Raw genomic sequence first — 22,842 nt, forward strand, 5'->3', positions numbered from 1 at the left:
CTCAAATTGGGACTAAATGGCAATGAGATCATAGATAAAACTCATGTAATATCTCCTTCCGCTGGCAAGTTGTTAGCTATCATTGAGGCAAAAAGGGTGAAAGATGGAAAAGTGAAAACAGCAGAGGACTTGTTGAGGGCATGTTATTTCATGTCCACACCAATTGGCAAACAAGTTGAAGACGAATTGAAGAAAGGTGAAATTTTACGTGAACGTGAACGAGTGGCTTGACTTTGACAAACTTTGCTGTCATTATTTAGAGAGAGAAAGGTAGGCGAGTAGCAACAGGAGGCAATGATGGAAGTGAACACTACTGCAGTAGTATTGTTGATGTCACTATGGTATATGAACATTTATATTTATCAAGAGAAAATATTAATAGACAATTTTTTTTGTTGCATTTTTTGTGAAATACAATTGATTGTTTGAATGATGTGTATATGATATCACTGCATGTGTCTGTGTAAATCACTGATTCGAATATGTTTACAACCAGAATTTACAAATCTACAGAGGCCACCAGTGAGACAAACATCCGTAATATAGCACAAACCAAACATACTTAAAAACAACATCAAACATAAAGTGCACAAAAAGTTAGACTCTAAAGTTCATCATCAATAACGTTCAACCAACATGGCGTGTCCTGCAAGGAAGTCATCATACAAAATGAAGTCGTGACTCTCTGTGAAATCTCTTACATGCTTACGTGTCCTCCAGCAGCACATGCAAGCAGCGACGAGTGCTGACTTGCCGTCTTTTTTTGTAGTCGATGAGCTGCTGTTGTCACCAGACGAACGCCAGTGGCTCCGAACGGATGTCCAATAGACAGAGACCCGCCCCAGAGATTCATCTTTTATCTTTTCAACAGGCAACAACCCAAGCTAAGTCCCAATAGAAGACAACAATTAATAATATAAAATAATTACAAAATATATTAATTAATTGTAATTAAACATTAATTATAGTAATTTCATATAAAATAAATTAGTTGATATTAACCTTCTTTCTAGACATGTGACACTGAGTCTGACAAAACCAGTCGGAGTCCATGGCCTTCATGTTAGCTAAGAGCTGGACTTAAACAAATATGTTGTGAAAGTGTGAGTGTGTGACACGTGTGAGAGATCTGTGTGAGTGCTCACTGCAAATGCTTCGTGATATTCGAACACGTCGATGTTGTTCAGCGTTAGCTTTTTCTTGTCGAGAAGCTTGAGAGTGGCATATGCCGGGCTGTTGGACAGTACGCAGTCGAATTGAACGTATGAAGTTACGTACAATGTGCAGATTACCCGAGTAATAATAATAATTATTGATCTTTGGGATCTTGTGCAAGTCTCTGATTGATGGGCATCAATTGGCAACTCAAAATTTGTTGAAAATGTTTCACAAAATTTGAAACTGACACTTGAACATGCAGGCAGACTGACTGATAGACAAACAAACAGACAAACACACAAACACATATATAAACAAATGTAACGGTCTAATACAGTATGTACGGTACAACCAGGAGGTGGTCTGAACACCAGGCGCGGATCCAGGATTTTTGAAAAGAGGGGGTTGCAAATTTGATAGACCACGCCTACTTCAGTCAACGCATTTGTATTGTTAGAGGTGCAAATGGCCCAGGCTTCCTAGAGCTTAGCTAAAGTAAATGGCAACACCTATGGCATCCAGTTTTGCTGTAAGTTCGTTGTTCTTAGAACAGATTCAACGGATCCAATCCTGTCTGCGAGTAGCAGAATGTCTTGATACCAGATGTCAAAGAGGTTGCTTAAATCCTGCCTTGTTGCTTTCATTCTTTCAGTTACGTACTGAGTGAACCATTCCCTACGCAACAAAGATATCCTGGTCACGAGTCTGGAGTTTCGCTGCCAGATGTCTCACTTAATTCGTCAAGAAGCTGCTTAGTTATTTTTAATTAAATACTGGAAATGAGCACAATGCGGCTTCAAGACCTTGTGCTTTAACTCCGAGGCCAACAAAAGGGGGGTTGCAACCCCCACAACCCTACCCTAGATCCGCCACTGAACACTCTAACAACTCTACTGGCTACGCATGCGTATCTCTACATCACTAATTAGTACATTTTTATTTTCGCTACACTGCCTCCTTCCAAGTAGTAACTCGTCTCGAGTTTACTTTACAAGTAGGGGTGCATTTCTTTTGCCTCTTCTGCTCTTCTGGCCATGGAAGAGGCCAGAAGAGTCACGCGACCTCTTCTGGTCGTTTCTTTTGCTTCTTCCTCATCTTCTAAAGTGTTAGAAGAGTCACGAGACCTCTTCTGGCTCTTCTGGCCGAAGGCGGAAGAGGCAGAAGAGAAGAGGTCTCGTGACTTGTGAGACATGCGCATTAAAACGCGCGTATCGATGGAGCCGTACGAGCGTCCTTCGCTTCCATTGCTTTGGAAACCAAGTGGTCTTCCAGCAATACCAAGTCCCACAACTACAGCTGCTGCTAGTGTGTGTTCTCCAAAGACCCCCTTTGAGGCACCAGAAACGGAGACAACGGTTCTAGAAGTCGCCTCTTCAAGTAGAGATTCAATTTCTTTAGTGAAAACCTTATTTTGCCAATTAATTTCACAACTAGAGTACGTCTGGACTGCTAAACTATTAATGCGCATGCTCAGCTCTTCTAGGTCCTCTTCTTGTCATTTCTTTGGCTTGGCTCTTCTGATCAGACTGCGCATGGTCTACCTCTTCTGTTCTCTTCTGACACCTCTATTCCAGAAGAGCAGAAGAGGCAAAAGAAATGCACCCTAGGTCATAGTCTTTGCCCAGAATGGTAGACGGCGTTTTTGAGGAACATCTGCCTGTTCCCTTGTTGACGTTGAAGGTCTGCAGTCAGTGTTCGGTGTCAGCGGTCCGTGAGGTGTTGCGGCAGGAATGTCGGTGTCACTCGACGTCGGTCTGCTGGTAACCGGTGTCTCCGTAGTCTCTTTCCCTGATTCCAAAGAGTGTGTCAGAGGAGGAGCCATCTCTCATGGTGGTCTGTTTTGGATGAGCGGGGTTGATGTTGATCTCCTCCTTCTTTTCTCATTAGACGGCCACATATCCCCAGGGTCGTCAGCGTGCAGTTGCATCGGTACTATACGTTCCTTGTCAATAATATTGTCTGCGGCCGTCTGTCGGTCATTCTTGGTGTTACACTCCGACTTCTCGCTGGGCACAACTCTGTTGGTGTGTTGTTTGTCTTTCGTGGCTTGTGTTGAATATAACTTTAGACGGTCAAAATAAACGACCTGCCATTTTCTTCCGCTTACCGACTGGATCCTATATGCCACATCAGACAAAACCTTGACTACCGCGTATGGTCCTTGCCACGGTCTAGGTAGCTTGGTCGTTTGTCCCCGCTTGACATGTGGCACGTGTAACCACACTTTGTCTCCAATTCTGTACGGGGACATATGCACCCGTTTGTCATAGTGACTCTTCTGTCTTCGTTGCTGGGATGCCGTCGTCCGTCTTACTGTCTCGTATCTGCCTGCGGTTTCGTCCGTAGCTGTGAGGCATACTCGGAGCAGGATCGTAGTTCCTACTAGCGTTACCTAGACACAGCATAATATAGAAGCAAAAACAGGGAGCAAGAAATAACTGCTACTATAAACGAGTCAGAGTCTGAGCCTGCTATGCATAACTGTAGAGATGTTCAGAGTTATTCTAATTGATTAAGATGGTAATGATATTGATGACAACACTCGGCTAGTGCCCTTAAAATGTACAGATACTGAAAGGAAGAGGTATAATATAGTTCTTTGGCTGAGTGATCAGTTACCTCGACGGCTATAATACAGTTAAACATTTTGTTTAGGACATACATGATCCAGTGTTTTCCCTGAAAATTTCAATTAGTAGCCACTTGGCTAGAGAAATTTGTTCGTTTTTAGCCAAGCACTTTATTTCAGAGCCAATAAAAAATTGCACACACTAAACAGCTAGCAAGCTAACTGACTATTTTTACGAACAGACAGGCAGCATTTGTACAAATTAATCTGACATGTCATTTTTAAAGCAACGTGACTTTGGCAAGACTAAGTTTACAAACCATGCAGACTTCAAGAGTTCAGTGTCATATCCTTCTTGGCTTCTCATACTAAAAGTTTAGAAACCCTGTCATCATCAAAGTCTTGAACTTGTGGCATTTCAATGTTCAGCATCGTTGAGGTCATCATTGACATCATCCATTTTTGTGGTTCATACCATCGGTTTTCTTCCGTTTTACTTCCGCACTGTCTTCTTTAGAACGTTATTTTTAGTTTGACCCTTGCAGTCGCTGCAAAAAGAGTGCCCAGCCATGTGCAGAACATAGAGCACGCGCAATAGTTTTTGGAGCTCCAATTAATGCGTTACGCTAATTGCCATTCTTAACGCACTGTATTCACTATAGTTGAAATATACAGAGAAAGGCGTACACGGTACACTGTACAACTAGCCAACTTGGCGAGGACGAATTACCATTTTCTATGCAGTGACATCTGTTTGTAGCATTTGGCTATTTGATATCTCTGACATATTTGATGTGCAATAGAGAGTTTGTCCAAATTGCGTTTAATGCACAACTCGTGGATCCTGGAAGTTGTCTAGCTGTACAACTAGTAGTAGACTGTACAAAGGTAAATAATTTGAAAGATGTTAGCTTTGTCATGCTATTCTACGTGCAAAAGTCTCTAAACATACAAAGAATCAAGACTTGAAAGTGCAGCGTCTACGGCTCTAGCTAGCTAGTAACTGTCGGTTTGAAGACGGAAATTAGCCGCATAGACTACGTAACGCCGTGAAGCATGCGCGATGCATGCCACGTCGTAAACAGCGAGCTTATGTTTCTAGGACATGCAGCGGCCCATCAGGGCGTAACGTAGCATGGGCTAGACCGGGCTACTTATGAGTCAAATGTCCATGTAAAATGAATTTGTATAAATAGAAAAATTAATTAATAAAACTTACCAGTGACGCTTACAAGTGTAACTCTAGGTACACTATGGATCTAGTCTCGCGTAGACAGACTCTTTCCTTCGCGTCATACGTGCATACCGCCTGGAAGTACACTGCATGTGTATGACGAGGCGGAAAGGGTCTGGCTATGCGAGACTCTGTGGGTGTCGGTACAGTGTACATGTATCCAGAGATATGTAGTGTGCATGATATGGATAATTGCAAACGCAGTGGCAGATCCAGGGTGGTGCCTGAGGTGCCTAGGCACCTCCATTTTTGGATGGCAAGTAGGGACAAAACGAAACAGCCGTCAGTATATAGTATAGACACCACCTTTTCTAGTCTGGATCCTCCACTGCAATTTTTACATTATTAGTTAATCAATTAAACGCCAATAAAATTAGGCGTGTTTCGTAGTAGCGTGAAGTCTAGCCTTCCCCATTTCTAGAGGTCACGCTACGCCCCTGGGCCCATGCATACTTCGAACGTGTACTATAGATCATACTACACAGAGTTCAGAAAAAGAGAGGCCCGGACCTTGGGCCCCCGCCTGGTTTCGCCACTAGTGCTGGCACAAATTGTAAGTTCATTATATTTTGACATACTGTCTAGGTTAGTTGCAATAGTACTGACGCTCCGAGCAGCCGTCGGTCACAAAGATATTGTAACCACGTGCACATCTTAGTTTATGCTAATTACCAGCATCTACTCCACAACACCATCCTCTTCAGACTCATTTGTCCCTTTTTCCATCAGGATTTCAGAGACTGTGTTTCCTTTCTTCTACAGTAGTTTGACAAAAATTAATATTAATTTAATAATTACTTCCTTTCCTGGTTTTAGTTACTAATTCTTACGTTACTCTTTGGAGTTGTTTCTTTGTAAGCGTTGTCCTCGTCGTCATCCTGTTGCTTGAAAACGCCACACGTTTCACAAGTTTTGTCATCTTCGACAGGGTCGTATTCTTGGCAGTAATTAGCATCTGCATGCTTGGAATGGACGCTCCTTGAAAACCTCCTTTGACTGTCTTCTGTCGTACAATCAATATTCTCTTCATCGTTTAGGCTAAAGTCTTCTTTTTCATCTAAAGTATCACTAACTTTTACAGTTGTCTCTCGTCTGTCGAACTTTCGTTTCGGATTAGAATCTTTAACGGAGACTTCGTGGTCCTTCTTCGCCGACTGTTCTCGACTTCTACCGTTGTTTTCATGCGTTCCTTTCTGCCAGTTACTCTTCGTTTCTGCCACAAGGCGCCGACACTTTTGAAAGTATTCGATCCACAGCCTTCTGGCTGGTCCAGGAAAGAGGCTATATATCGTCAGCAATACGCCAAAGATAGCCAAAGACACTGGAAAGGTGCAATACAATAGTGTCCCGCCCAAGTCGTCAAATTCCGAAATACAGTCACTGCTGCTGTTTCTGTTTTGGCACAAGATGTAATTCGCAAGTTCCTGGTCATTTTTTTCGGACCAAAAGTAGTTGTAAACCTCAAACATAGTAGATGCGAATACAAACAGAAGTGGAGCCACCGTTACTAGAACCAAGAAATGGCGAGTGATAACGACTCCTACGACTTTGAATTCTTGGTTTATTGCTCTCTGTTTGATTTGAAATTTAAAAGACTAGACAACATAAACAAAATATTACCACATGTCCGTTATGCTGTTTCATGTTACATGTAGGAGCAATATAAGCAAGACTCAGATTCTAGGCACACCTGGTCATGCACAGCACTCTACACGAGCAAATGTCAGACCAAGTAAACTGACAAGAAAACAGATAGTCAAATTGACCATTAGACGCGACAGGAGAACAAGACTATCTGCATGCTAAAAGCCGAAGCAGCCTATAGCTGTACTAGTAATCCTTGTCAGGATTTGTTGACTTACAAAGTCCGCATCCACCCACAACTAAACACATCTACACACGCACACACGCACGCACACAACAAACAAATAAACAAACAAACACGCGCCGTTGCAGTGGCGGATCCAGTCTTTCTGAAAGGGGTATATAGGCGCACTTTAGGGTACTGGCAATGTGACGTCACAAACCAAAACTCAAGCAGATATATTAATTAACTTAATTGCTAAGTATTGATAACATCATACAATACTTTGAAACAAGATCACGTTACCAATTATGATCCAATAAATGCAAAACGTCACGTGACAACTGGTCCTAGCCATGACTGGTTCGGGGCTAGAGTTAGGGGTATAGAGTCAGGGTTAGGGTTTGGGTTAGAGCTAAGGTTAGGGTAGGGTAAGGTCTTGGACCATTTATGGCTATAGCGGACCAACTATATGGCAACCAGAACTGGTCGGGGACCATTTATGGCAGCCACGACCTGTCCACCGGACAAGTTAAGACGGAGACCACATATAGCGTGACAACTTCCATGGCATGCACAAAAAGAGTTGCCAATGGTGACCTGGGTCGCTTACTCATTCGCAAACACGAACAAGGTTAAGGGTTTATACAATGACTGCGTCTGCATACGCAGGTTGAAATACCTCTGAAGCCTTCTCCGTGTACAGTACTTCCGCTGTCGAAAGGGGAAGGCGCTCACCCCCAGTTGTGCGACCCTCTAGAATAAGATTCGCCACTGCCACGTACATGAGCAAGCACACATAACGAGTTCTATGCATGACAGTGGTTTCTTTACATATATACCTGTCTCATGCGCTTTATAATAAGTATCGCCATGATAAAGGCAATCACTGATGCAACCTGAGTTGGCACTGTGTACGAGTAGAACCGACTATTTCCAGTCGGTAAACATATGAATTGAATGGGGTCGATTTGATAAGAGACAGTGCCGAGAATAGCGGACACGATTGTTGCAGAAACACCCAAGGCAAAGACGATCTCAAGAAACAAAACTAGTTTCGAGTGACGTCTCAAAATGCCTCTTTGTCCGGGCTTCTTAAGGTCACATATAGCCACATAGAAGTTAGATACGGACGTGGTAAACAAAAAGAAAGACGTCAGAAACGTGAAATGATAAACTGCACCTGCAAAAACGGAAAAAATATATATAGAAATTGAAACAAGGTAATAAAAGTTAACATACTAATATGATTTGATTATTTGTGTGAAGTACATGTAAAATCAGACTTCTACGATATTTTGTTGTATACGGTATTGTTGCATCATGTTGTTCCATTAATATTACTCCTGCCCTTAATGAATAGAGAAACTCTACAGTGCTAAACCCTCGGCCGGTGTATGTAATCATATCTCGTCACGTGATAATGTTTTGCATACTGAGGTATTGAGCTTTAGCGACGGGTCTCAGCTAAGGTTTCCCAATGTAAGCGTGTAAACAAAGGGTGTAAGTATGCAGAAACACTGTGGAACAAGCAATTGTTACAAATCAGGTACATTTCAGTTACACGTACCGCATGGCGCCTGAATATTACCTGCACCTTTGCTCTCTGGACGCCTGGTTTTTGGTGGAAAAACATGCACTTGCAAATGTAGATTAGGCGTTAATTCTCGTAGCTAGAAGATGTAAAGCCTTATGATTGCATCACGTTCGTCTATTGGTCGGTAATGACGTCACGTCTCGTCTATTGGTCGGAATAACTTCATTTGCATCTAAACTAATCGAGTATAAATACGGTCGTACGGTCGGTTGCACCAGACTACTGTAACCTTAGCCGGATATCCGGGCCTTGGGTAATAAGTAACGACGGTATTGTACTGTCGATGCTACGTAGCGTGACCTTTAAATGTTCTTTGGGCTATAAATTATATTCTGTTGGCGATCATGCCATTACAATGAAGAAGCAATAAAGTCACTAGAGGATCCAGAATTTAGTTAAGTTAATTAAAGGGGAGGGCCAATATAGAATAGTGACACGCTCCAAATTCCACTAAAAGCAGTTAAAAACATACTTGAGCAATGAACGCATTCAACTGCACGTGATTGCATGATCTCGATTTCAGTCACTATATGAGAAATACACAAACACTATTTTGATTATAAACATTTGTCACTTCTGCTTCTGCAGTGGCGTTGGCGTCGTTAAGCATGGACCTGAGAAGGCCATGGTCTCCACATTGTTAGTAGGCGTGGTCTTTTAGATTCTAGGCAAGGTCTCATAAAAGTCAAACCCAAGTAGCTGGCCTCTCCAACTTTTAGTCCAGCTACATTCTTGGCAGAAGCTAGCTGATGGTTTGTAGCTGTTATTTCGAGGACGGAAATTAGCCGCTTACGTAACGACGTGGAGCATGCGCGATGCGCGCCATGCCATCTTGGTACATACCAGCGAGCATATGCATGTATCTAGGACAACAGCCAGTACTTTCGAACATGTACTTGTTGATCGTACAGTACTAGACAGAGTTTAGGGAAGGAAAGGTCCGGGGGTCCTTTGGCTCCCGACTGGATTCCGTCATTACGTGCTAAACCCTCGGCTGCTAGCTTAGGTTACAAGTATGCATATAAGGTAAGTTATGAAATACAGAGTCGCGTGGACGTCACTAGACACCATATGCCAAGACATGTCCAAACAGCTGACAGAGAAAGGACAGGCAGTCTTTGTGTCAAATAGCTTCATTTGCATTCTAGTCTACGAGAAACACGGTATAGAGTACGCATACTGCTATACGAAAGAACAGAGAGTAGACTGACAGGTGCAGGTGCACATAACCGATATCGCCACAGTAGCCTACGCGGAGTTAATAATACCGCTCACATCCGTCTATCGACCCCGACCCGTCTACATTCGACTGTCGAGACGTTGGTGTAGAGCAGTATTAGTATATCCCTAGCGCATGCACGCGTCCAGTTAATGACAAAACACACGCCCAATAGATTACATCATACAGTTGCGTACAACGACATACTTTTACGCATACGCTTACTTATAGACGTTGATCCACACATAAGCCTTACCTAGAGAGGGCGTGCCTGTGACCCCTGCTGACACGCTCCATTGGGCGTGACGCAGTTGTTCCTCCATCTAGAGGTAGGTCACCAAAACGCCGACAGACATAAAATAATTCTTTTTTTCCTTTTTACAGACAAAGGAAAACATTACTGATAGCTAAAGTTCCGATTTTACAGCATTGCTAACTGATTTCCTAGAGCATTTGCTACTAAAATATATATTTTGTGGAGAAAGCAAACAAACCAAAATCAGAAATATGGCTGCAGTGATGTCTTCTTCTGTCTGCAATCCTCCAGGAATTTCATGGCTTCTACCCTATTCCCTACCACACTGTACAATAGCACATAAAGTAGTACGTAATGTTTTAATAAGAGCCACTGCCCTTCTAGGCTGGGTAATATGGTACCTAGACTGTATAGGTTAATGTGACTTGGTTAACGACACCAAGAAATGTGGACATACATACAAATTGCAGTGGCATACCCAGAAGAGGTGCACAGGGTGCTCGAACACTCCGTAATTTTTGTCTTGGATGACTGATAGAAAATGTTACGTCGTCACTACAAAGTCAAAATTATAGTACGCAGGACTTATATAGACAGACAGTACTCCAAGGCAGTTATGCAGTACTGCACTGGAATTAGCTTGACTTTATTCACATGCCAGCCACAATTTACGGCAAGTTAAAATTATCATTTATGTTGACCACCCCTTTGGTTCGAAATTCTGGCTACACCACTGATGCAAACATGCATATACGTAAGTATATCCATCTTCTCTGTTACTGTCTCGTATTTCGTCGCCTCCTTAACCGTGAAGCTTAGGGACTGCAACTCGTCCTCTGCTTTTTTATCCCATACTGTAGATCAGTGCTGAAACTCGCAGTGACTCCACTTCTTCAGCTAGTCCTTCTTCTTTGCTGTAGCGACTGTAACTCCTGAACTAAGGCGAAGTAACTATATAGGGGCGAGTGATATCAAAAACACAAAGGAGAAGAAATTTCTTCAAACAACTACACACAACACTCATGCAGTTCTATACTTATAGCCTAGAACGCCTCCTTTGTGCTATCATAGTTAACTAGATATATTAAATTTGTAAATTATTTCTCATATATTACCTTGAACGATACAAAGAGTACTTGGATTCTCCCACGTGCCCAATGCGTCGCTGTGCGAGCAGTAGGTACCACGGCGTCCCACGAAAAATATAATAGCAAAATGTACCACTAGCAATGTAAGCACCGTTGACTATACGTTACTCATCTAAACAAACTCGGTAATGATAAATCCGCACCTGTCACCAGGTAGAAAACTGTCGTGAGCAAAGTAATCGAGTGCGGAAACTGACGCCTGAAAAACACAAACAGCTGAAGTAAAGTCTCCAAGCATTTCTAGAACTTCTTACAATTCTTTCACTTTTGCCCAAGTATAGAAAACAATGAACGAACATATGCATATTACAACTAAACTGATGTAGATTGCGGAAGCAATAAGAGAAAGAGTTCCCTTTCTCAGTACCCAGTCGGATATAGGACAAGGAGGAGAGCATGGGGAGTTGCTCGAGGTTGAAGAAATAAGTGGTCGTATGCACGACGATGTACCGTTAGCTGTTCAGAATTGAAACAACAATAGTTACTAAATAGTCATGCACATCGCAAAGACGTGCAGATACATAATCATTATGCACATGACAGATAACATGCACATACACTAAAACTGGTCAAGCACTCGCGCACTCAAACGTGCACTCAAGCACTCACACTCACTCAAACGCTATTACACTCAAAACGCTTACCTTTGTATCGATCATCTTCTCCTGCTGAGACTACAGATGTGGGAACCATACCTTGTAAGGTCTGCCACAATTATCCACAAAATCACACAAATAATGTGGCCAAGTAGTGTAATAATGCAATTAATTAACTACAATTACCTTTTTATTCGTTTCATTTTGATGTCGAGCTGGAAGTTGTGTACAATCAGAGAGTGGAATACAGACGTCAGGTGACTGTGTAATGCTTTTCACGATTTTCCATTCCGATTGGCAGTGCACCGTCTTGACAGCCGTACATACGTCTTTTGTTGGCCAATGCTTGTTGCACAAACTATCATTTACTAACGGTCTGTAATAATAACTGCAAATAAAAGGAAGACCGTAAGAGAAACAGTCTTTAGTGATCAAACTCTTTAGAGCAAGCAGACGCTTCAAGTCCGTTTCTGTCCTTTGCAATCCACAGCCGTCATCAACAACGATGAATCCACTAAAAATATCCTTCCGCTGGTTCGTAAGTTGCAAATTGTTCATCCATGGAAGGTAACTTCGACAAGCAGATGACAACAAGAAATCGTAGCTTACCTCACTGAATTGTTGCACTCTCTGCTCGTCGCATCCCAGAGAGATGTTGTCTTGTGAGTGCGTGTGAGTACTCTGTAAGAGAATATTCATGCAGGTAAATCAAATTAGCACTCAAGCCTATCTTGATTCGACGTCGTACTTCTAATTCATTCGAATTGTCTCTTGCATAGAGAGCAAAAAAGATGGTAGGAAGACAGTTGAAGACAACAATGATGACCACAATGAAACAAGCAAGAAGGCAAGAAGACGCACTCCCGTCTTTTACTCGAACCATTCTCTTAACCCCAACAAGCGCGTTTCTGCGTTCCTTTCCTTCTGTAATTTCTGTTCCCCTAGCTGCGACTGCACAAAAGCACATGTGTAACTGCTGCAAACTCGGGATGATCGCTGCATGATGTTTTCTTATTAGCTAAAGAATGCTTATTTATGTAGTGCCATTTGTTGTAATCGATACTTATGGCGCACCATGTGTGTCAAAATAACGCCCTTCGGCGACAGCTACTAGACATCATTCGGCGACGACAACGTCATTCGACAACAGCTACTAGACATCATTCCGCGACGACTATGTCATTCGGCGAGCTACTAGACAACATTCGGCGACGACTATGTCATTCGGCGACAGCTATCGCCGAAAGACATAGTAGCTGTCGCCGAATTTGACAAACATGGCGCGCGCCATGTGTATCAAAATTCGGCGACAGCGTAGGCATATCAAAGTTCAGGAAAGTAACTAATGGGCTATTATTGTGTTAGTATCAATTTTATACATATTTATTCAATTTTATACACATTCATTGCGTGATTTGATATATTATTGGATGTCGTCGGTCCACTTCATCTGCGCTGTTGAGGCGTCAGTCTTCCTGGCCCATATCTGGTGTGTACACATCTTCTTGTCCCGAATCATAGCCATCTGCAGTTACATCTACAACGTCCACGTCGTTTTGGTCGTCGTCTAGGCCGAATTCAATAATAAACGCAACTTTAATTTCATGACGGACGTCTAGGTCTACTTCCGTGGTGGACGTGTAGAGAATGACGCACCTTCCGGTCGGTCGCGTTGGCACATAATGTAATTCTATATATACTAGAGGAAAGCAGCAGCTAGAGCTAGAGCATAGACTGCAGCTTACAAATTGTAGTGATCAGATATACTCAAACTTAGCGACCGATTTCAGATACTACGAGCTGTGCTAATGCAAGAAGATCAAATTCAAACCTAGCCTACTGTCTATTCCTCGTAAGTGTGAACTTGGAAGTGAGTAATGAAATAGAGGCCACACAAGGTGTGCTCATTAGAGCACTAAGAGAGGTTCCAGTTAGATCATGTTACACCAATCATCTTGAGTGGTTCCAGTTGCTGATCCGTTGGTCTTACAAGATAATTGGATAATAACCATTGCTCCACCCGTTTGTCTTTGATATGCACAAGTATTAGCCTTATGTTTTGTTTGTAGGAAAGGCTTAGATAATTTGATAAACAGAAATGCCAGACCTCGCGGTTTTTAGCGATACCGAGATCAGCGCGAATGTCCAAAAAACAGCGCAGATATTCATTATTTCAAAGCTCACACTTATGGAGAACAGACAGTAGTAGTTGACTTGAACGACTCATATCATAAACATACGTAACGCTACTACACGAGTAGACAACACGGGCGAGGATCACCTAGATACGGAACGACGACAGTCCTTGACGGTCAAGTACCGACTCTTTATATTTACGATTGCAAACGTCTATATAGCAAGTGCACGTCCACTAATCTACATGCTACTGTTACATACCACATTCCTCCCCTCTTAGTTTCAAACAGACTACTAAGATACAATCAATTAACGCAAAACTAAACGCAATAAGTCGATTATTAATTAATATCATAGCCTCTATGCCACACAGGTGGAATCTGGTTTCTTTCTGGACGGTCTGGTAAGCGTATGTCTGGTTCTTCCTCTTGTAGCTCTTGCGCCCTGTTCTCTAGTTCTGGTGGAAGTATCACCAGAGATGTCTCCTCTCCAAGCATCTCAACAGCTGGAGCCGGAAGACATTCTTCATCTTCAATTGCTTCATTCATCTCAGATCGACCTTTCTTTTCCTTGCACGTCAGTTATGTAATTCTTCTTCTTGTTGTTCCACCGGATGTCTATAACACGGTTTCAGTCTGTTGTAGTGCACCAAAATGGCAGCTCCTTTCCTGATAGTTTTCACCAAGTAATTCACATCTCCTTACTTTCTCAGTACCCTGTATGGCCCTTTCCACGAACTTGATAGCTTCGTCATATGACCTTTCTTTACTGCTGGACTATATAGCCAAACCAAGTCTCCTTGTTGGTATTCATGCCTTACTTCAATTTCCTTGTTATATGACTTTGCTTGATTCTGCTGTGCCTCTGCCAAAAATTCTCTAACATTTTCTATGCTCTTCATCGGTGCTTCACTTAAAGCTGAAACGTATTCTGACGTTAACTGTGGCACTTGCTCTTTTCCTTCCATGATAAAATCTAACCGCGTTGTCGTCCATTTCCTTTAAACATTAGTTTAAACGGTGTCTCCTGTGCTGACGACTGTTTCGCTGATCTGTGAACCATCAACACCGTCGCAATCCACTCATCTCAATTCTTCTGATTCTCATCTACATGTTTCCCTAGGAGGTCTAATAGTGTTCTGTTTAACCTCTCAACCAAACCATCACACTGAGGGTGGTATGATGTTATTCTTGCCTTTTTCATCTCTAGCAAACTGCACAGCTCTCTCATCACTGAACCTTCTAATTCCTTCCCTGGTCACTATGCAACACAAGTGGCACCCCAATCCTTGATGTTACTTCATTGTATAGGAAAAACCTGTGGCCACTTTGTATAGTAATCAGAAACCACTAACAAGTATCTATTTCCCTTGTTCGAAACAGGAAGAGGACGCAAGATATCCATTGCCAACACTTCCATGGGTGATCCAATTGGTACACTCATCAATGGCGCTCTCGGATTCACAGCTGGTCCTTTCCTCCTTGCACACACCTCACAACAACGAACCCAGTGCATCACATCCGTAGTATACCCAGGCCACCATGCTCTCTCCTCAAGCCTAGCCAAGGTCTACTCGACACCCATATGTCCTGCCTTGTCGTGTACCTTATTGAGTATATCATGTATTATTGCACCTGGAATAACTAAAGCTTCATTCTTTTCCCGCCGTCCACCAGGTAGAGCCACGTACCTTTCCCTATGTAACACTCCATTCCTGATGTGTAACTGGTGATACAATCGTTTGTATGATCTCAAACTTCCATCTTTACTCCAAGACCTAGGTGGCTTATGTTGGTGTTCCAACCGATAGATGACTTCAGCTAATACCTGGTCTTGTCTCTGCAACATTACCATCTCGTCTAACTTTCAATCTGCTTCAAATCCTACTGCATTTACAGAGTAAGGAGTCATTACTTCGTCCAGAGTTTCTGTACCATCTACCTCTACTTTCTCTTGTTCTCCACTGTCTTGCCCCCCTACTCTTCTTGACAGAGCATCAGCTGGCACATTCGATTTCCCGGGATGTGTTGTACAGAAACTCGTATCCTGCTAGTGCGGCTAACCATTAACTAGCCTTCCTTGAGGCTCTTTCATACTCTTCAACCAGACCAGTGGTTGATGATCTGTCCTAAGCAAGAACGGTTTACCGTAAATTTAAGGTAACATTGGAAGTGGCCTATAGTCCAGAAAATTGCTAGCATCTCCTTTTCGATGGTTGAATAGTCTTTTTCATGTTGGTGCAATGTCCTACTAGCAAAACTCACTACACGGTCTGAGCCCTCAACTGTCTGTTGGAGTACTGCACCCAAAGCAATCTTACTATAGCATCTACAGATAACTCAAAAGGTAGACTAAAGTCTGGAAAAGACAACACAGGCCTTGTTGCCAGCACTGATCAAGCCACTTGTGCATGCTGGATTTCTGTTTATTGGAAAATTGTGGAGCAAACAAAGTATTTCGTGTCTTGTGTTGATCCTAGTGGGTTGTTTTAACTAGCAAACTGACTGTCTTAGTACCAATTCATTTATCATTCCTTTTTATTTGTATCAACAACAATATTGTTGACTCGACTCATCCAGAAGTTTGTTTACTGTTTGACTTCTAATTGGTTTTAATGCAATTATGTCTGTTGTATGTTTGCATTCATAGCAGTTATTATTGTACTGATAAATGTTCTTCTAACATTGTGTGTCAACTACAGCTTGGAAAGACAGCTCTACACGTTGCTGATAATGTGGAGGTAGTTGATTATCTCTTGAGCATTGGTCTCAACATTGAAGATCGTGATAAGGTTTTACTGCTAATATTACTTTTGCTGACTTGTAGTTATTGTTTCAAATTGTTTAGAATGGCTACACACCATTTCTAGATACATGTAATTTTGTTCGTTTACCGGTAGTAGAACGTTTCATTCAATCGAAGTGCAACAAAGAAGCAACAACTAATGTAAGTTTGTTTGTATGTAGCACATTTTGTAATGACATTCAAACTGTTGTTTGTGACATGCGATAAATTACATGGGCCTGTGATGGTATGAAGTGTGTGTGTGTAACATAGTTGCAATGCGGGTTTGGTTTCTCCACAGTTTTGCAGTGGAGAAGCTCAACATTTGTGACAGCAAGCAGTTGCTGCTGTTTGATAGTAGTCTGTGTGGCATTGCAGTATGTCTGGATTCCATTTTAGTATCATTGTAAATTTCTGTTTTTTGACTGTTGTTTTTGTATCTCATGTAAATTGTTTATTGTTAAGATGGATCAACAGCATTACATCTGATGTGTTCATATCTTGGTCTGAAGAATGACCATTTATCAGTTGTGAAGCTATTGACATCATTGAGAGTTGATGTGTCAGCTAAAAACAATGTATGTAGACACTTGTTGTATTTGGTTTGAAATATTTTCTGCTGTTTTAGTTGTTCATTGAGTTCTAATGTAAGATAATAAGAGATATGGCAGATGTGAGCAGTTAGTATTCAGTATTCTTCCCAGGAATTTTTGGTCAGCTCGCAAAACAACTCATTATCTAGTGGCGTGTCCACTTTTACCAATGTATTCATTGTAGTCTTACTTCTCAATCAGGATATCCTGAATAACTTGTGACAAGGCCCTAGCAACAGCTATAGGAACACGCCTAGACACATCGTGTTAGAGCGATGGCCTTGGCGGTTGTTTGTGCGCATTCCAGGTTAGGTTCCACCTGACTGATTAAAAGAACAGTATTAACCAATAAACAGCTGAGGATAGAAAGACATCTCGCTGAGCGATCTCCATGTTTGTCTAACTGATAATTAATAATTGGTAAATGCTTGAGAAAGCTTGTTTTATCTAACCCACTTCTGGGGGAGGAGTTAGGCCGTGTTTCCACTAGCTGCACTTTGAACTTGCACATCGGGATATGCAAACGAACCGTCTAGTTAGGAATGTCTTATTTTGAAGTATGGGACTGCTCTGTCGCCAAGTCAGAGCAACTGTTGGTTTTCACTGATTCAGCATCTGCTAGTAGGAATTTGCATGATGATGCTCAAGAACACTGTCCTCTCTCTCTCTCTCTCTCTCTCTCTCTCTCTCTCTCTCTCTCTCTCTCTCTCTCTCCCTCCCTCCCTCCCTCCCTCCCTCCCTCCCTCCCTCTCCCTCTCTCTCTCTCTCTCTCTCCCTCCCTCACTCTCTCTCTCTCTCTCTCTCTCTCTCTCTCCCTCCCTCCCTCCCTCTCTCTCTCTCACTCTCTCTCTCTCTCTTTATTTAGATAATTCAACATCAACAAAATACAGCAGACAATTTCAACAAGCTATAGGAGGAGCTGAAAACAGTTCAACTGAACTAAAACGAAACTATGACTAAAGAAGAACTCTACATAGATTACGAACTACATAAGATTCTAACTAAGCATGCACTATGGTAATTACTTTAATTAACTAAAGTCAAGTCCAAAGCATCTGACAGGCTGCTTCTGACTCTCTCTCTCTCTCTCTCTCTCTCTCTCTCTCTCTCTCTCTCTCTCTCTCCCTCCCTCCCTCCCTCCCTCCCTCCCTCCCTCTCTCTCTCTCCCTCCCTCCCTCCCTCCCTCTCTCTCTCTCTCTCTCTCTCTCTCTCTCTCCCTCTCCCTCCCTCTCTCTCTCCCTCCCTCCCTCCCTCTCTCTCTCTCTCTCTCTCTCTCTCTGTCTCCCCGTAGCTGCTGATTTCTTTCCCCTAGTTAATGAGACTAAACGACTCTTACATCGTCTAAGGTAATTCTATCTATGCAAAATAGTCAATATCATCAAACAGCGTTGTCAGAAGCCATGTAAACAAGTACTGTCACGTGACAGTTAAACCTAAACAACTTTGCTAAACCTCCTTTGAAGTAGGTTTAAGAAAGCAGTTTAGGTTTACAATATAACTGGTTTAGTGCAGGTGAATACAGGTCATTTTTTAAACCAGTTTAGCTCAAACCATTTGTTAAACCGGTTTAGGCGCTAGTGCAAACGCGCCCTTAAATGGAAGCGCTGGGGTGTTAAACTGTGAGCACTAAAAGCCAGGTTATTCTGTCTTACAGGCGCTGACATTTGTATATATCGTCCATCTGACTGGTATCAACAGATCAGATCAAACTTGAACCTTACTGTCTCAAATTCCAGTTGGCATTTCACTTACTTGTGCCTTTTCAGCTGGCAGAGAACAGTGCATGTCAGCCGTCAGTTTGCTGGCTCGGCCGGCTCTGTGTTGAACTCTGTTATTGTATGGTTAAATGTTTGTGGGTCAGTTGTAAGAACAAGAAATGAAGACTATGATGATGAATGTCGTGTGACATTTTATCTCAACTGCTCAAGCAACAAACATGAACTGTTGAGTTAAATTTCCGGTAGTGTTCATGTGTGGAGTGTGAATGGAAGACTAGAGGAGAACTCTCACTAAATACTAAAACTTGTTGAAAGAAAGATACAAGGCCCGGTATCTTCCTGCAGAAAATCTACGGTCCAGACAGCCACAGGAGCAGAGAATCGGCAACGATTTGTTCAGACGATTCCCCGTATGTACACAAAGTCTTACTCTCTGGAAGCAACTACTTCAGGTTTAACCATACCAAGTGCTCCTAACGCACCCAAAATTCAGCAAGATATGATCTATGAGCTAATCCAAGAAGGGTCTCCTTCTGAGGTTGTATTGCCACAGTCGATACTTGTGCGATAACTTTGGGGTCCCAGTTTGCTTTAGTTGATAAATCACAACTTGTCACTATATGTCTCACAATCCTTACCTTGAAATGTGCAGAGATATCGGTCTTCCTTGCTAACCAACAATCAGAGGCACGCCTACGTCAAATACGGGTACAAAACGCGCCTACGCAGGTAATTTCAATGCTTTATTTCTTCGTTACGGTAAACTTTAGCAGTAAACGGTTGCAAAGAGTTGTGTCATGAAGTGACAGCTTTCATCTGAGAGATAGTTGATTTTGGTGAGAGTTCTCCTTTAATTAAGTTGCTGTACACTTGTTTGAAGGTGTGTGTTTTGATAGAACAAATGGTAGTTTGCTAGATGTAGGACAAGCTTGTAAGCAGATGGTGTTGACCTTATGTACAATTTCTTGGTTGTATGAAACAAATTGTCAAGTAGATAAGTGAAGGAAGATATGCGTTGTGTTGTTGTGATGAATTTTTATATTGTCAATTTGTAGTGGTTAGGTGATGGTGTTGATATTTTCTGGCGTTACTGCATGGAAATGGGAGAATATTTGTTGAAAGCATACACTGATAATGATCTTGTTTGAAGTGCAGATCATACTGTTGAGCTATATTTAAAGTAATTACATTATTTTTATGGGTCAGTCACATGACTGCATAGGATGTGGATATGTGGTCGTTGGAAATGATGAGTAACACATTGGAGAGTGTTGATTTAAAATTTTAGTGAGTGTGTGATTAGTAAACTAAAACATTTGTTGTTACTGTGTGAACAACATCTAAAGAACTCTGGATTACAGTAACTGTGTATTAGCATTAAATTTGTAAATAATTTATGTTGTTTAATGAACATGTATGTATATATACATATAGTAGTAAGGTATGAGGTGTTGACATTTATTACACCAATAACAAACATTGTGCTTTTATTGCACAGGCTGGCAAAACTGCAATGCAAGCAGGAGAAGGAAGGTTGCAGTCAGTTTTTGGCAGTCACAAAGAAATTCTTTCTGCTATCCTTTCCCATCTGAAGGAATTCATTGAAGTGTGATCTGATTTTTGTGTTGTGTAACTTTGTGTATTAACTGTAACTTGTTTATGTGTGATGTTAGAGTGCTGTTGCAGTTCAACTTTGCAGTAAGTGAGACAACCAAGTGCATTATGACGATGTCAGACAATACTGTATATGTAAATCTTTTGTCATGTGTAATGATTTTTCTTATCCCTTGAAGTAACAGCATACTAATGATAGAAGTGATGATTATTTTCATTATCACTCAAGTTCATCTCACCTAATATTCTTCCAGTAGATTTTCAGTATTTATTTTTATCATATTGCAGAGCCACCCAACTGACCAGCAATAGTTTGTTTAGTTTTAGGGATTGATTTATGTGAAAAGTAAGGGTAAATCCTGTGTTTGTTTTAAGTTCGTACAAGCTCAACAGCAATAGCAGCTGCTGGTCATCTCTCGTCACCAGTGACAGGAAGAATGAGGGTCAGCTGATTAAGTTGTATCAGTGGTTTAGTGCAATTTCTGTTTTGATTTCTTTGTGTATCTAGTTGTCTGATGTGCATCTGAACTAAGTGTTGCTTTCCATACTGCTATACATTTATTATCAGAGGGATAGGATTTTAATAGATTATGTTGGCTAAGTGAGTGTAGCTATTAATGGATTGGGGTGTAGCTAACTTGCCGCTTGTATAGTGTAATGTCAACAGATAGTTTGTTAGTTTAGACGCTTTAGGAGCAAGATTTGACTTGGGCTGATGATTATCATTTAGAAACGAGATGAAATGATATGAGAACTTGGAGAAATTGCAAAGACATAAGACAAAGTATCACAATAGGACAGATCACTGGCATGTGTTTTTATCAATACATTTAATGTTTTAGTTATTAGCCGACACTTAAAATGATTGTGTGAGTGTTCTGTATTTCTCTTATAATGGGATATCCTACAGTGTAACTGGCAGTACATTTTGTGTTGAATGCATTTATTATTAGTATTATTATAAGAATTTCTTTGATTTATACAGACTATTACACCCATACTACCATCTCGAACAGATGTGGCAAAACAGGTAGATGAAGAGTTAGTACAACGTCTGATTCAACAATTAGAGCAAGTGACACAAGACGGTTTAGCAAAAGATAGGCAAATGGTTGATTTGAGACAACAAATCACAGATCTACAGAAGGCACTGAAGGACGAGCAATTGCAGAGAGAACAGGCAGTTGCCGGAGAAAGAAGGGAGAAAGAGCATGCAGTTGCTAGAGAAAGACGAGAGAAAAAAAAGGCAGTTGCTAGAGAGAGAGAAGGGAGAAAGAAGAGCTACGGCGACGATTACAACGAGAGCAAGAAGTAAACGCGACGTTCACAATGATTTCAATGAAGCTCGACAAAAAATTGAGCAAATGAGTGTAGAGAAGGAAAATGTTCAGTGATTACTAAATGAAGCACAAATAGAAAACGCTAACATTGTAGAGCTGCTTTCAGATTCCGATGCTGCAATTGAACGATACAAGCAAGAACGAGAAAACGAAGTTTTTAAGATTCCTTCATGTGACATTCAATTGACTGGCACAGAACTAGGACGTGGATCATATGGAGGTGAGACACAGTTTAGGCCAGCACTTATAGATTTACATGTTACAATTGGCTAAGGCCGGCTTGTGTTGGCTTGGCAATAAAGGCTGGGACAGGCCACCACGGCTCAGCATGGCTTGAACTGCATTTGCTTGACGTTTTCAAATACAGCTGGCCCATCTTTGCGTGTGTGGGTTGCTTGTGTGGGTTGCTTGTGTAAACGATAGATTAAGACTCTGTACTATTATTTAGCTGTTTATGTTGGATATTGGGATGGGTGTCCTGTTGCTGTCAAATGTTTGTATGATGATTTTGGCTGATGTTGAACGATACGTTCAATTTGTGCAACAAGAAGCGTCTGTAGCATGGAAGATACATTATCCCAACATTGCTGGTGTTTGTGGTTTCACTCTGGAGAAAGAAGTCAAGAAGGCATGGGTTATCATGGAGTTACAGAGCGGCTCTGTTTCTAGCGTGATCGATACATGTCAATGAGATGCTGCACCTCTCACTTTATGAGAAAAAGTCGACATGGCACATGATTCTTTGTGTGGACGGGATCACATTCACTCCATGGTGAGAACAGTGAATGAAATAAGGTTGAGCCAATATCATCTCATTCACACGTCAATAATCAAATTTGTTTCGGAAGTCGAGCCTATTATCTGACTGACAGATTAGCACAGACAGACAGACATACAGACATACATACATACAGACAGACAGATTATTTTATTGTTACAGATCCTCTATTTGTACACACCCTAAACTTCTATGATGAACCAGTTCTTCACAGCGAAATACTTTAAAACATTAGTGGACTCAGATCTGTACATTAAAGTCAAAAAACTTGTCATTGTCATTCGTTGTTTCTGAAACT

The 22,842-nt window shown here is 41.6% G+C and overlaps 3 protein-coding genes across 4 annotated transcripts; 1 reads left to right on the forward strand and 2 right to left on the reverse strand.

The window, feature by feature from the left end:
- Positions 1-5,508: 5,508 nt before the first annotated feature.
- LOC134182886 (uncharacterized) lies at positions 5,509-11,906 on the reverse strand. The gene is made up of 8 exons (XM_062650327.1): positions 11,844-11,906; positions 11,630-11,690; positions 11,240-11,441; positions 11,129-11,184; positions 10,953-11,060; positions 7,608-7,948; positions 5,792-6,556; positions 5,509-5,717 (listed from the first exon to the last, which is right to left on the reverse strand). Exons 1-8 carry the CDS (start codon positions 11,904-11,906, stop codon positions 5,640-5,642), a joined length of 1,674 nt encoding a protein of 557 aa, XP_062506311.1. The 3' UTR covers positions 5,509-5,639.
- LOC134183815 (uncharacterized) lies at positions 11,774-12,548 on the reverse strand. The gene is made up of 3 exons (XM_062651388.1): positions 12,330-12,548; positions 12,191-12,262; positions 11,774-11,969 (listed from the first exon to the last, which is right to left on the reverse strand). Exons 1-3 carry the CDS (start codon positions 12,546-12,548, stop codon positions 11,943-11,945), a joined length of 318 nt encoding a protein of 105 aa, XP_062507372.1. The 3' UTR covers positions 11,774-11,942.
- A 4,423-nt stretch (positions 12,549-16,971) lies between these two features.
- On the forward strand, positions 16,972-21,907 carry LOC134183536 (uncharacterized). 2 transcript variants are annotated; one of them, XM_062651114.1, is made up of 5 exons: positions 16,972-17,079; positions 20,311-20,418; positions 20,486-20,510; positions 20,802-20,869; positions 21,412-21,907. In XM_062651114.1, the coding sequence occupies exons 1-5, from the start codon at positions 16,990-16,992 to the stop codon at positions 21,739-21,741; spliced, it is 621 nt and encodes a 206-aa protein (XP_062507098.1). In that variant the 5' UTR covers positions 16,972-16,989; the 3' UTR covers positions 21,742-21,907. The 2 variants fall into 2 exon arrangements, with proteins under 2 accessions (XP_062507098.1, XP_062507099.1); XM_062651115.1 differs by lacking the exon at positions 16,972-17,079 and adding an exon at positions 19,576-19,648.
- Positions 21,908-22,842: the final 935 nt, after the last annotated feature.

This window comes from Corticium candelabrum, chromosome 8, assembly GCF_963422355.1.
Source record: "Corticium candelabrum chromosome 8, ooCorCand1.1, whole genome shotgun sequence".
NCBI classification, from domain to species: Eukaryota; Metazoa; Porifera; class Homoscleromorpha; order Homosclerophorida; family Plakinidae; genus Corticium; species Corticium candelabrum.